Genomic DNA, 12,087 nt, shown 5'->3' with positions numbered 1-12,087 from the left:
GAGGGTTTGTTACAATTGTATACAATCAGTACATAATACATTTTACCTGCACTGATACATTGTGACGAACCATCAGCTCTGGTTTTGGTGCTGCTGATGTGATTACTTCACAAAAGGATTGGAACAAGTGCAACAAACCCTTAGCTGTTGTCAGTATAAGGCCAGATAAGGTTTCAGCCTCTGCATATAGTAAGTGTTTCTATTCACTGACATAAAGCAGAGCATTTGAAAATGGGGCAATGTGTTTGGGGGGGTCGTGACTTTTCCTGCCAGGGAAGAAAACGATCAGGCCTGATAGATTACAAAGCTCAGGAGATAATGTTGGTACCTGACAGAAGTTTACTCCACTTTTCCTATTCATAACACATGGATGATCAGCCAAACTGAGCATCCATGTGTGTGTATGGGAAAAGTGGGAGTCAGACGAAAGAGCTGTCGGCCAATTGAACCTAATCTTGCATTTAAGAAAAAAAATTACCCCAAAAGTAGACAACCCCTTCAAACTTGTGCATGAAAACAATGTCTGCCTGCAGCCACCACTAGAGGGAGCTCTCTCCATAGAGATCTGTACAGTTCTCTATAATAAACTCTCCATAACTAAGCTCATAAAAGGAATTTGATTCCCACCCAGCTTTAGTGTTTACACAGAGAAGCATGGCCTCCGCTTCAGGTGGGCATGATGCCGCCAGAGCTGACTTATAATGACAGACCCCTGCTTCAGGGACACAAGTCATGACTTTATAAAATAGTCATCCACCCCCCAGATGATCCTTGATGGATAATGATCTGCAACTTTCTACTATACTTTGTGTAAGTTAAACAATCCTGCTTGCTGTTGTTGAATGGAAACAGTATCTCTAACTGATGGACGGTGTGGGCCGATTGTAAAATATATATATATTTTCTTTGTCGCTCCATTGGGAGACCCAGACAATTGGGTGTATAGCTTCTGCCTCCGGAGGCCACACAAAGTATTACACTTTAAAAAGTGTAACCCCTCCCCTCTGCTATACACCCTCCCGTGCATCACGGGCCCATCAGTTTTTATGCTTTGTGTTGAAGGAGGCACACATGCACGCAAGCTCCACAAGTTAGTCGGCAGCAGCTGCTGACTATATCGGATGGAAGAAAAGAGGGCCCATTACAGGGCTCCCGGCATGCTCCCTTCTCACCCCACTCTGAGTCGGCGGTGCTGTTAAGGTTGAGGTACCCATTGCGGGTACACAGGCAGGAGCCACATGCCGTTTTCCTTCCCCATCCCTTACAGGGCTCTGGGTGAAGTGGGATCCTAAACGGTCTCCAGGCACTGGGACCGCGCTCCCTCCGCAGCCCCTGGGGGAAACTGCTGGACAGGAGCCCGGGTATCGTCAGGGACATGGCCCTGCTACTCTGAGGTACTCTGTGTCCCCTTGGGGACGGCGCATAGAGCGCCTGTTTGATACACGCTGCAGCAGCTGCTGGGTGTGTTGGTGCGCCGGGACTACCGCGCTGGCCGCGCTTGTTTGCCGGCCGCGCTTATAACTCGAGTCCCCGGCTTTTGCGGCCTAGTGCCGCATATTCCCGCCCCCCAGGCCTGCCAGTCAGGGGTAAGGGCGGGACGCTGCACGGAACGTCAGCGCTGAGGGCAGGAGCATACTTTGTATCCTCCTCCCCCCTCACTGTGCACAGTGGGGCACCAGATTCCCGCACTTTTTAGTGCACGCCCACGGCTCCCTCTTCCTCACAGAACGCTAGCAGCCATTACTAGCAGCACGGCTGACGCTGGGGATCTTCAGAAACGAGCTCCAACAGCGCTGGGAGCCCAGGCAGGGAATCTGGTGGTCACACAAACGCTGAGGGCGGTCGGTAAGCAGCACCTGTTACTAGGTGCTTGCTCCCCTGGGTGCAGAAGTGTATATTTATATCCTTATTTTGTATACATTTACTCTGTACGGCCGCACTGTTGCCTTGGCTATATACCCTCTCTGATTGCTCTAAAAGGAGACAACAGCATGTCGTCCGAAAAAAGCAAGGGTGCCAGGGCACAGGTTTACTTTGCAACCTGTACCTCATGTGCGGCTATGCTACCTGCAGGTTCCACCTATCCTCATTGTGTGCAATGCTCGGCCCCTGTGAAACTCACTCAGCCGGAGCCTTTGCCACTAGTGGGACCCTCGGCCCAGGTAGAACAGTCGGCTGCCACTGTCCACGTGACAGGGACAGAGTTTGCAGTATTTGCTGACAAACTTTCTGAGTCTATGGATAGATGGTCTGCTAAGATTCTAGAGGCTTTGCAGTCCAGGCCGGTAACACAGGCCCCGGGCACTGTTGAATCATTGTCCCCAGGCCCCCCTAGGTTGGAGCAGCAAAGTGCTCCTGGGGCGACTCATAGGTCCCACGGTGAGGACTATGACACGGACCGCAGTCCCAGGCCAGCTAAGCGGGCTTGCCGGGAGCTTCCCTCGACTTCATCACAGTGTTCAGGGTCTCAGCATGAGGACTCTCTGGAGGATGAAGCGGAGGTGGCAGATCAGGGCTCTGATTCTGACGCCGCTCTCAACCTTGATACACCTGAAGGGGACGCCATAGTGAACGACCTTATAGCGTCCATCAATCAGGTGTTAGATCTTTCTCCTCCAACTCCTCAGATTGAGGAGTCAGCTTCTCAGCAGGAGAAATTCCATTTTAGGTTTCCTAAACGAGCACGGAGTGCATTTCTTGATCACTCCGACTTCAGAGATACAGTCCAGAAACACCGAGCTTTTCCAGATAAGCGCTTTACTAAGCGCCTTAATGACACACGTTATCCCTTTCCCCCTGACGTAGTCAAGGGTTGGGCTCAGTGTCCCAAGGTGGATCCTCCAGTCTCCAGACTGGCGGCTAGATCCATAGTTCCAGTGGCAGATGGTGCATCACTCAAGGATGCCACTGACAGGCAGATAGAGCTCCTGATGAAATCCATCTATGAGGCTATAGGCGCGTCTTTTGCTCCGGCATTTGCAGCCGTATGGGCACTCCAAGCTATCTCAGCTTGTCAGTCTGAGATTAATGCAGTTACACGTGCCTCTACTCCACAGGTTGTGTCCTTAACCTCTCAGGCGTCGGCGTTTGCGTCCTACGCCATGAATGCTGTCCTGGACTCTGCGAGCCGTACGGCGGTAGCATCCGCCAATTCGGTGGCAGTCCGCAGGGCTATGTGGCTACGTGAATGGAAGGCAGACTCTGCTTCCAAGAAGTTCTTAACCGGTTTGCCATTTTCTGGCGACCGCCTGTTTGGCGAGCAATTGGATGAAATCATTAAACAATCCAAGGGAAAGGAATCGTCCTTGCCCCAGTCCAAACCCAACAGACCTCCACAAAGGAAGGTACAATCGAGATTTCGGTCCTTTCGGACCTCAGCCAAGTCTCAATTCTCCTCGTCCAACAGGCCACAGAAGGGTCAGAGGAACTCTGACTCATGGCGGTCTAAGTCACGTCCTAAAAAGACCGCCGGAGGAACCGCTCCCAAAGCGGCCTCCTCATGACTTTCGGCCTCCCCAAACCGCATCCTCGGTCGGTGGCAGGCTCTCCCGCTTTTGCGACGCCTGGTTGCCACATGTCCAAGACCGATGGGTGAGAGACATTCTGTCTCACGGTTACAGGATAGAATTCCGCTCTCGTCCTCCGACTCGTTTCTTCAGAACATCTCCGCCCCCCGAGCGAGCCGATGCTCTTCTTCAGGCGGTGAGCACTCTGAAAACAGAAGGAGTGGTGATCCCGGTTCCCCTTCAGCAATGGGGTCAAGGTTTCTACTCCAACTTGTTTGTAGTGCCAAAAAAGGATGGATCTTTCCGTCCCGTCCTGGACCTCAAGCTGCTCAACAAACATGTGAACGCCAGGCGGTTCCGGATGGAATCCCTCCGCTCCGTCATCGCCTCGATGTCCCAAGGAGACTTCCTAGCATCAATCGACATCAGAGATGCTTATCTCCACATGCCGATTGCACCAGAGCATCAGCGCTTCCTGCGTTTCGCCATCGGGGACGAACACTTTCAGTTCGTGGCGCTGCCCTTTGGCCTGGCGACAGCCCCTCGGGTCTTCACCAAGGTCATGGCAACAGTGGTAGCGGTCCTGCACTCGCAGGGACACTCGGTGATCCCTTACTTAGACGATCTCCTGGTCAAGGCCCCCTCTCAGGTGGCATGCCAACACAGCCTGAACATTGCTCTGGAGACTCTCCAGAGATTTGGGTGGATCATCAATTTCCCAAAGTCAAAATTGACTCCGACCCAATCGCTGACATATCTCGGGATGGAGTTTCACACTCTCTCAGCGATAGTGAAACTTCCGCTGGACAAACAACGTTCACTACGGACAGGGGTGCAATCTCTCCTTCGAGCCCAGTCGCACCCCTTGAGACGCCTCATGCACTTCCTAGGGAAGATGGTGGCGGCAATGGAGGCAGTTCCATTTGCGCAGTTTCATCTGCGTCCACTTCAATGGGACATTCTCCGAAAATGGGACAGGAAGTCGACGTCTCTCGACAGGAACGTCTCCCTGTCTCGGGCAGCCAAAGCCTCCCTTCAGTGGTGGCTTCTTCCCACGTCTTTGTCGAAGGGGAAATCATTTCTGCCCCCATCCTGGGCGGTGGTCACGACGGATGCGAGTCTGTCAGGGTGGGGAGCGGTCTTCCTCCACCACAGGGCTCAGGGTACCTGGACTCAGCCAGAGTCCTCCCTGCAGATCAATGTTCTGGAGATAAGGGCAGTGTATCTAGCCCTAAAGGCGTTCCAGCCGTGGCTGGAGGGCAGGCAGATCCGAATTCAGTCGGACAACGCCACGGCAGTGGCATACATCAACCACCAAGGCGGCACACGCAGTCGGCAAGCCTTCCAGGAAGTTCGGCGGATTCTGCTGTGGGTGGAAGCCACAGCCTCCACCATCTCCGCAGTTCACATCCCGGGCGTAGAAAACTGGGAAGCAGACTTTCTCAGTCGCCAGGGCATGGATGCAGGGGAATGGTCTCTTCACCCAGAAGTATTTCAAGAGATCTGTTGCCGCTGGGGGATGCCGGACGTCGACCTACTGTCTCAAGGGCCATTTTTCCATCTGAATTCTGCGGCCCTCAACCTGACTGTGTGGCCATTGAGTCCTGGATCCTAGCGTCTTCAGGGTTATCTCAAGAGGTCATTGCCACTATGAGACAGGCCAGGAAACCAACGTCCGCCAAGATCTACCACAGGACGTGGAGAATCTTCTTATCCTGGTGCTCTGATCAGGGTTTTTCTCCCTGGCCATTTGCCTTGCCCACTTTTCTGTCCTTCCTTCAATCCGGACTGGAAAAGGGTTTGTCTCTCGGCTCCCTTAAGGGACAAGTATCGGCGCTATCTGTGTTTTTTCAAAAGCGTCTAGCCAGGCTTCCGCAGGTCCGCACGTTCCTGCAGGGAGTTTGTCACATAGTCCCTCCTTACAAGCGTCCGCTAGAACCTTGGGATCTGAACAGGGTGCTAACGGCTCTTCAGAAACCACCTTTCGAGCCAATGAGAGAGATTTCTCTTTCACGCCTTTCACAAAAGGTGGTCTTCCTAGTGGCAGTCACATCACTTCGGAGAGTGTCGGAGCTGGCTGCACTGTCATGCAAAGCCCCCTTCCTGGTGTTCCACCAGGACAAGGTGGTTCTGCGTCCGGTTCCGGAATTTCTCCCTAAGGTGGTATCCCCTTTTCATCTTAATCAGGATATCTCCTTACCTTCTTTTTGCCCTCATCCAGTTCACCAATGTGAAAAGGATTTGCACTTGTTAGATCTCGTGAGAGCACTCAGGCTCTACATTTCACGCACGGCGCCCCTGCGCCGTTCTGATACACTCTTTGTCCTTGTCGCTGGCCAGCGTAAGGGGTCGCAGGCTTCCAAGTCAACCTTGGCTAGATGGATCAAGGAACCGATTCTTGAAGCCTACCGTTCCTCTGGGCTTCCGATTCCTTCAGGGCTGAAAGCCCATTCTACCAGAGCCGTAGGTGCGTCCTGGGCATTGCGGCACCAGGCTACGGCTCAGCAGGTGTGTCAGGCGGCTACCTGGTCGAGTCTGCACACTTTTACAAAACACTATCAGGTGCATGCATATGCTTCGGCAGATGCCGCCCTAGGTAGGCGAGTCCTTCAGGCGGCGGTTGCCCACCTGTAAGAAGAGGCCGTTTTTTCGGCTCTTTTTATCGAGGTATTCTTTTACCCACCCAGGGATTGCTTTTGGACATCCCAATTGTCTGGGTCTCCCAATGGAGCGACAAAGAAGAAGGGAATTTTGTTTACTTACCGTAAATTCCTTTTCTTCTAGCTCCTATTGGGAGACCCAGCACCCGCCCCTGTTCCCTTCGGGCTGTTGTTTTTTTGTGTACACATGTTGTTCATGTTCATTGTTCTTTGGTTCATGGTTCAGTTCTCCGAACATCCTTCGGATTGAATTTACCTTAGACCAATTTATAAGTTTCCTCCTTCCTGCTTTGGCACCAAAACTGATGGGCCCGTGATGCACGGGAGGGTGTATAGCAGAGGGGAGGGGTTACACTTTTTAAAGTGTAATACTTTGTGTGGCCTCCGGAGGCAGAAGCTATACACCTAATTGTCTGGGTCTCCCAATAGGAGCTAGAAGAAAAGGAATTTACGGTAAGTAAACAAAATTCCCTTCTTTTTCTTCGCCTGAGGCTCGGTTCACTAATGATCACATCTCTGTTTCTGTAGGAATACCATACAGGTTTGATGTAGAGCCTTTACCTGGGGAACCTCACTGGGAAATCGTGTTTGAGAAGACGAGGTGGATCATTGAGAAGTATCGACATTTCCACAGGTATGAGACGTGAAACGCCCCGTGCCCACTAATGGGGGAGAGCAATAGGCATTTAGATATTATAGGGTATGGAGGTATAAGGAGGGAGCCTGACCACACAGCTCTCATACTGGAGGGATCGCTGCCTGCCTTCTTTCACGACCTTTGATGTACTTATACCAGGTCGTGTCTCTGCCGTCGATGCGGGTTCCCACTCTGAGCTTGAATCATTCTACGCACATGACGTCTGATTTAATCAGCCATCATGTGCCTCTAACAGCCGCGATTGGATTGGAGCGCCGCGGCGTTTTCTTTCTCTGTCTTTCTCTGTGTCTGTCTTTCTCTGTGTCTCTGTCTTTCTCTGTGTCTCTGTCTTTCTCTGTGTCTCTGTCTTTCTCTGTGTCTCTGTCTTTCTCTGTGTCTCTGTCTTTCTCTGTGTCTCTGTCTTTCTCTGTGTCTCTGTCTTTCTCTGTGTCTCTGTCTTTCTCTGTGTCTCTGTCTTTCTCTGTGTCTCTGTCTTTCTCTGTGTCTCTGTCTTTCTCTGTGTCTCTGTCTTTCTCTGTGTCTCTGTCTTTCTCTGTGTCTCTGTCTTTCTCTGTGTCTCTGTCTTTCTCTGTGTCTCTGTCTTTCTCTGTGTCTCTGTCTTTCTCTGTGTCTCTGTCTTTCTCTGTGTCTCTGTCTTTCTCTGTGTCTCTGTCTTTCTCTGTGTCTCTGTCTTTCTCTGTGTCTCTGTCTTTCTCTGTGTCTCTGTCTTTCTCTGTGTCTCTGTCTTTCTCTGTGTCTCTGTCTTTCTCTGTGTCTCTGTCTTTCTCTGTGTCTCTGTCTTTCTCTGTGTCTCTGTCTTTCTCTGTGTCTCTGTCTTTCTCTGTGTCTCTGTCTTTCTCTGTGTCTCTGTCTTTCTCTGTGTCTCTGTCTTTCTCTGTCTGTCTCTGTCTTTCTCTGTCTTTCTCTGTCTGTCTCTGTCTTTCTCTGTCTGTCTCTGTCTTTCTCTGTCTTTCTCTGTCTTTCTCTGTCTTTCTCTGTCTTTCTCTGTCTTTCTCTGTCTTTCTCTGTCTTTCTCTGTCTTTCTCTGTGTCTCTGTCTTTCTCTGTGTCTCTGTCTTTCTCTGTGTCTCTGTCTTTCTCTGTGTCTCTGTCTTTCTCTGTCTTTCTCTGTCTTTCTCTGTCTTTCTCTGTCTTTCTCTGTCTTTCTCTGTCTTTCTCTGTCTTTCTCTGTCTCTCTGTCTTTCTCTGTCTCTCTGTCTGTCTGTCTCTGTCTGTCTCTGTCTGTCTCTGTCTGTCTCTGTCTGTCTCTGTCTGTCTCTGTCTGTCTCTGTCTGTCTCTGTCTGTCTCTGTCTGTCTCTGTCTGTCACTGTCTGTCACTGTCTGTCACTGTCTGTCACTGTCTGTCTCTGTCACTGTCTGTCTCTGTCACTGTCTGTCTCTGTCTGTCTCTGTCTGTCACTGTCTGTCTCTGTCACTGTCTGTCTCTGTCACTGTCTGTCTCTGTCACTGTCTGTCTCTGTCACTGTCTGTCTCTGTCACTGTCTGTCACTGTCACTGTCTGTCACTGTCACTGTCTGTCACTGTCACTGTCTGTCACTGTCACTGTCTGTCACTGTCACTGTCTGTCACTGTCTGTCACTGTCACTGTCTGTCACTGTCACTGTCTGTCACTGTCACTGTCTGTCACTGTCACTGTCTGTCACTGTCACTGTCTGTCACTGTCACTGTCTGTCACTGTCTGTCTCTGTCACTGTCTGTCTCTGTCACTGTCTGTCTCTGTCACTGTCTGTCTCTGTCACTGTCTGTCTCTGTCACTGTCTGTCTCTGTCACTGTCTGTCTCTGTCACTGTCTGTCTCTGTCACTGTCTGTCTCTGTCACTGTCTGTCTCTGTCACTGTCTGTCTCTGTCACTGTCTGTCTCTGTCACTGTCTGTCTCTGTCTGTCTCTGTCACTGTCTGTCTCTGTCTGTCTTTCTCTCTCCAATGGCGGGCAATTAGATTATTGCAAGAAATGGAGGCCGCCCATATGATAAGAGCTTGGAAAAGTTAGATATGTTTAGCTTAGAAAAAAGACGTCTCAGAGGAGATCTCATTTATATGTATAAATACATGTGTGGTCAATATAAAGGACTGGCACATGACTTATTTCTTCCAAAGACAATACTAAGGACCAGGGGCACTCACTGCGAGTGGAAGAAAAGTGATTCCGACAGCTAAATAGGAAAGGGTTCTTTATAGTTAGAGCAGTCAGACTATGGAATGCCGACCACAAGAGGTAGTAATGGCAGATACTATAACAGCTTTTATATCAGGGCTGGAGGATTTCCTCACTACACAACATTGTGGGTTATAGATGATTTAGTGATGAAATATATAATTGGTGGAGGAAGGGGGAACTAGATGGACCGGGCTTTTCTTTGTCGCTCCATTGGGAGACCCAGACAATTGGGTGTATAGCTTCTGCCTACGGAGGCCACACAAAGTATTACACTTAAAAGTGTAAAGCCCCTCCCCTTCTGCCTATACACCCCCCGTGCCTCACGGGCTCCTCAGTTTTTATGTTTTGTGCGAAGGAGGCACACATCCAAGCATAGCTCCACATCTTGGTCAGCAGCAGCTGCTATGTCGGATGGAAGAAAAGAGGGCCATAACAGGGCCCCCAGCATGCTCCCTTCTCACCCCACTCTGGTCGGCGGTGTTGTTAAGGTTGAGGTACCCATTGCGGGTACATAGGCAGGAGCCACATGCTGTTTTCCTTCCCCATCCCTCAGGGCTCTGGGTGAAGTGGGATCCTAATCGGTCTCCAGGCACTGGGACCGTGCTCCCTCCGCAGCCCCTGGGGAATCTGCTGGACAGGAGCCGGGTATCGTCAGGGACAAGGCCCTGCTACTGTGAGGTACTCTGTGTCCCCCTGGGGGACCGCGCATGGAGCGCTTGTGCCATACACACTGCAGCACTGCTGGGTGTGTTAGTGCGCCGGGGACTACCGCGCCGGCCGCGCTTATTTGCCGGCCGCGCTTATAACTTTAGTCCCCGGCTTTTGCGGCCCAGTATCGCATATTCCCGCCCCCAGGCCTGCCAGTCAGGGGAAGGGCGGGACGCTGCACAGGACGTCAGCGCTGAGGGCTGGAGCATACTCTGTATCCTCCTCCCCCCTCACTCAGCACAGTGGGGCATCAGATTCCCGCACTTTCTAGGGCACGCCCACGGCCCCCTCCTCCCCACAGAACGCCGGCAGCCATTCCTGTCAGCACTTCTGACGCTGGAGAGGAGAGACACAGCTCTGGGAGGCCCAGGCAGGGAATCTGGTGATCACACAACCGCTTTGAGCGGTCGGTAAGCAGCACCTGGGTGCTGGCCCCACTGAGTGCCGAAGTGTTCATATATATATATGCTTATATGCTATACATTTACACTGTACGGTCGCACTGTTGATTTTTGGCTATATACCCTCCTGGATTGTACTCAGAGGAGACAACAGCATGTCGTCCGCAAACAGCAAGGGTGCCAAAGCACAGGCTTACTTTGCAACCTGTACCTCATGTGCGGCTATACTACCGGCAGGTTCCACCGATCCTCATTGTGTGCAATGCTCGGCCCCTGTGGCACTTACTCAGCCGGAGCCTCTGCTACTGGTGGCCCAGGTGGAACCACCTGCTACCACTGTCCAGGTGACAGGGACGGAGTTTGCAGTATTTGCTGACAAACTGTCTGAGAGTATGGATAAATGGTCTGCTAAGATACTAGAAGCCTTACAGTCCAGACCGGTGACTCAGGCCACGGGCACTGTTGAATCATTGACCCCAGGCCCCCCTCAGTTGGAGCAGCAAAGTGCTCCTGGGGTGACCCATAGGTCCCAGGGTGAGGTCTCTGACACGGACCGCAGTCCCAGGGCGGCTAAGCGAGCTCGCCGGGAGCTTCCCTCGACTTCATCACAGTGTTCAGGGTCTCAGGACTCTCTGGATGATGAAGCGGAGGTAGCAGATCAGGATTCTGATCCTGAAGCCGCTCTCAACCTAGATACACCTGATGGGGACGCCATAGTGAATGACCTTATAGCGACCATCAATCAGGTGTTGGATATTTCTCCCCCAGCTCCTCCAATTGAGGAGTCAGCTTCTCAGCAGGAGAAATTCCGTTTCAGGTTTCCCAAGCGTACATTGAGTACGTTTCTAGATCACTCTGACTTCAGAGAGGCAGTCCAGAAACACCGAGCTTGTCCAGATAAGCGTTTTTCCAAGCGCCTTAAGGATACACGTTATCCCTTCCCCCCTGACGTTGTCAAGGGCTGGGCTCAGTGTCCCAAGGTGGATCCTCCAGTCTCCAGACTGGCGGCTAGATCCATAGTTGCAGTGGAAGATGGGGCTTCACTCAAAGATGCCACTGACAGACAGATGGAGCTCTGGTTGAAATCCATCTATGAAGCTATCGGCGCGTCTTTTGCTCCAGCATTCGCAGCCGTATGGGCGCTCCAAGCTATCTCAGCTTGTCATGCGCAGATTAATGCAGTCACACGTACGTCTGCTCCGCAAGTGGTGTCCTTAACCTCTCAGGCGTCGGCGTTTGCGTCCTACGCCATTAATGCTGTCCTGGACTCTGCGAGCCGTACGGCGGTAGCATCCGCCAATTCGGTGGCAGTCCGCAGGGCCATGTGGCTGCGTGAATGGAAGGCAGACTCTGCTTCCAAAAAGTTCTTAACCGGTTTGCCATTTTCTGGCGACCGTCTGTTTGGTGAGCGATTGGATGAAATCATTAAACAATCCAAGGGAAAGGACTCATCCTTACCCCAGTCCAAACCAAACAGACCTCAACCACGGAAGGTACAATCGAGGTTTCGGTCCTTTCGGTCCGCGGGCAGGTCTCAATTCTCCTCGTCCAAAAGGCCTCAGAAGGATCATAGGAACTCCGATTCATGGCGGTCTAAGTCACGTCCTAAAAAGACAGCCGGGGGAACCGCTCCCAAAGCGGCCTCCTCATGACTTTCGGCCGCCTCACACCGCATCCTCGGTCGGTGGCAGGCTTTCCCGCTTTTGCGACGCCTGGCTGCCACAGGTAAAAGACCGTTGGGTGAGAGACATTTTGTCTCACGGTTACAGGATAGAGTTCAACTCTCGTCCTCCGACTCGGTTCTTCAGAACATCTCCGCCCCCCGAGCGAGCCGATGCTCTTCTTCAGGCGGTGTGCACTCTGAAGGCAGAAGGAGTGGTGATCCCTGTTCCTTTTCAGCAACAGGGTCACGGTTTTTACTCCAACTTGTTCGTGGTGCCGAAAAAGGACGGATCCTTCCGTCCTGTTCTGGACCTAAAACTGCTCAACAAACATG

The 12,087-nt window shown here is 51.8% G+C and overlaps 1 protein-coding gene across 1 annotated transcript in view; it reads left to right on the top strand.

Moving 5' to 3' along the window:
• MYSM1 (Myb like, SWIRM and MPN domains 1) overlaps window positions 1-12,087 on the top strand; it is an 89,479-nt gene that overhangs the window by 51,858 nt on the left and 25,534 nt on the right. The window contains exon 18 of the mRNA XM_075320412.1: window positions 6,695-6,800. Within this exon, the coding sequence (XP_075176527.1) occupies window positions 6,695-6,800 (106 nt within the window). The remainder of the gene's footprint in view (window positions 1-6,694; window positions 6,801-12,087) is intronic.

The sequence above is a fragment of the Anomaloglossus baeobatrachus genome, chromosome 8, assembly GCF_048569485.1.
Source record: "Anomaloglossus baeobatrachus isolate aAnoBae1 chromosome 8, aAnoBae1.hap1, whole genome shotgun sequence".
Lineage (NCBI taxonomy): Eukaryota > Metazoa > Chordata > Amphibia > Anura > Aromobatidae > Anomaloglossus > Anomaloglossus baeobatrachus.
This window is presented reverse-complemented; position numbering and strand designations above follow the sequence as displayed.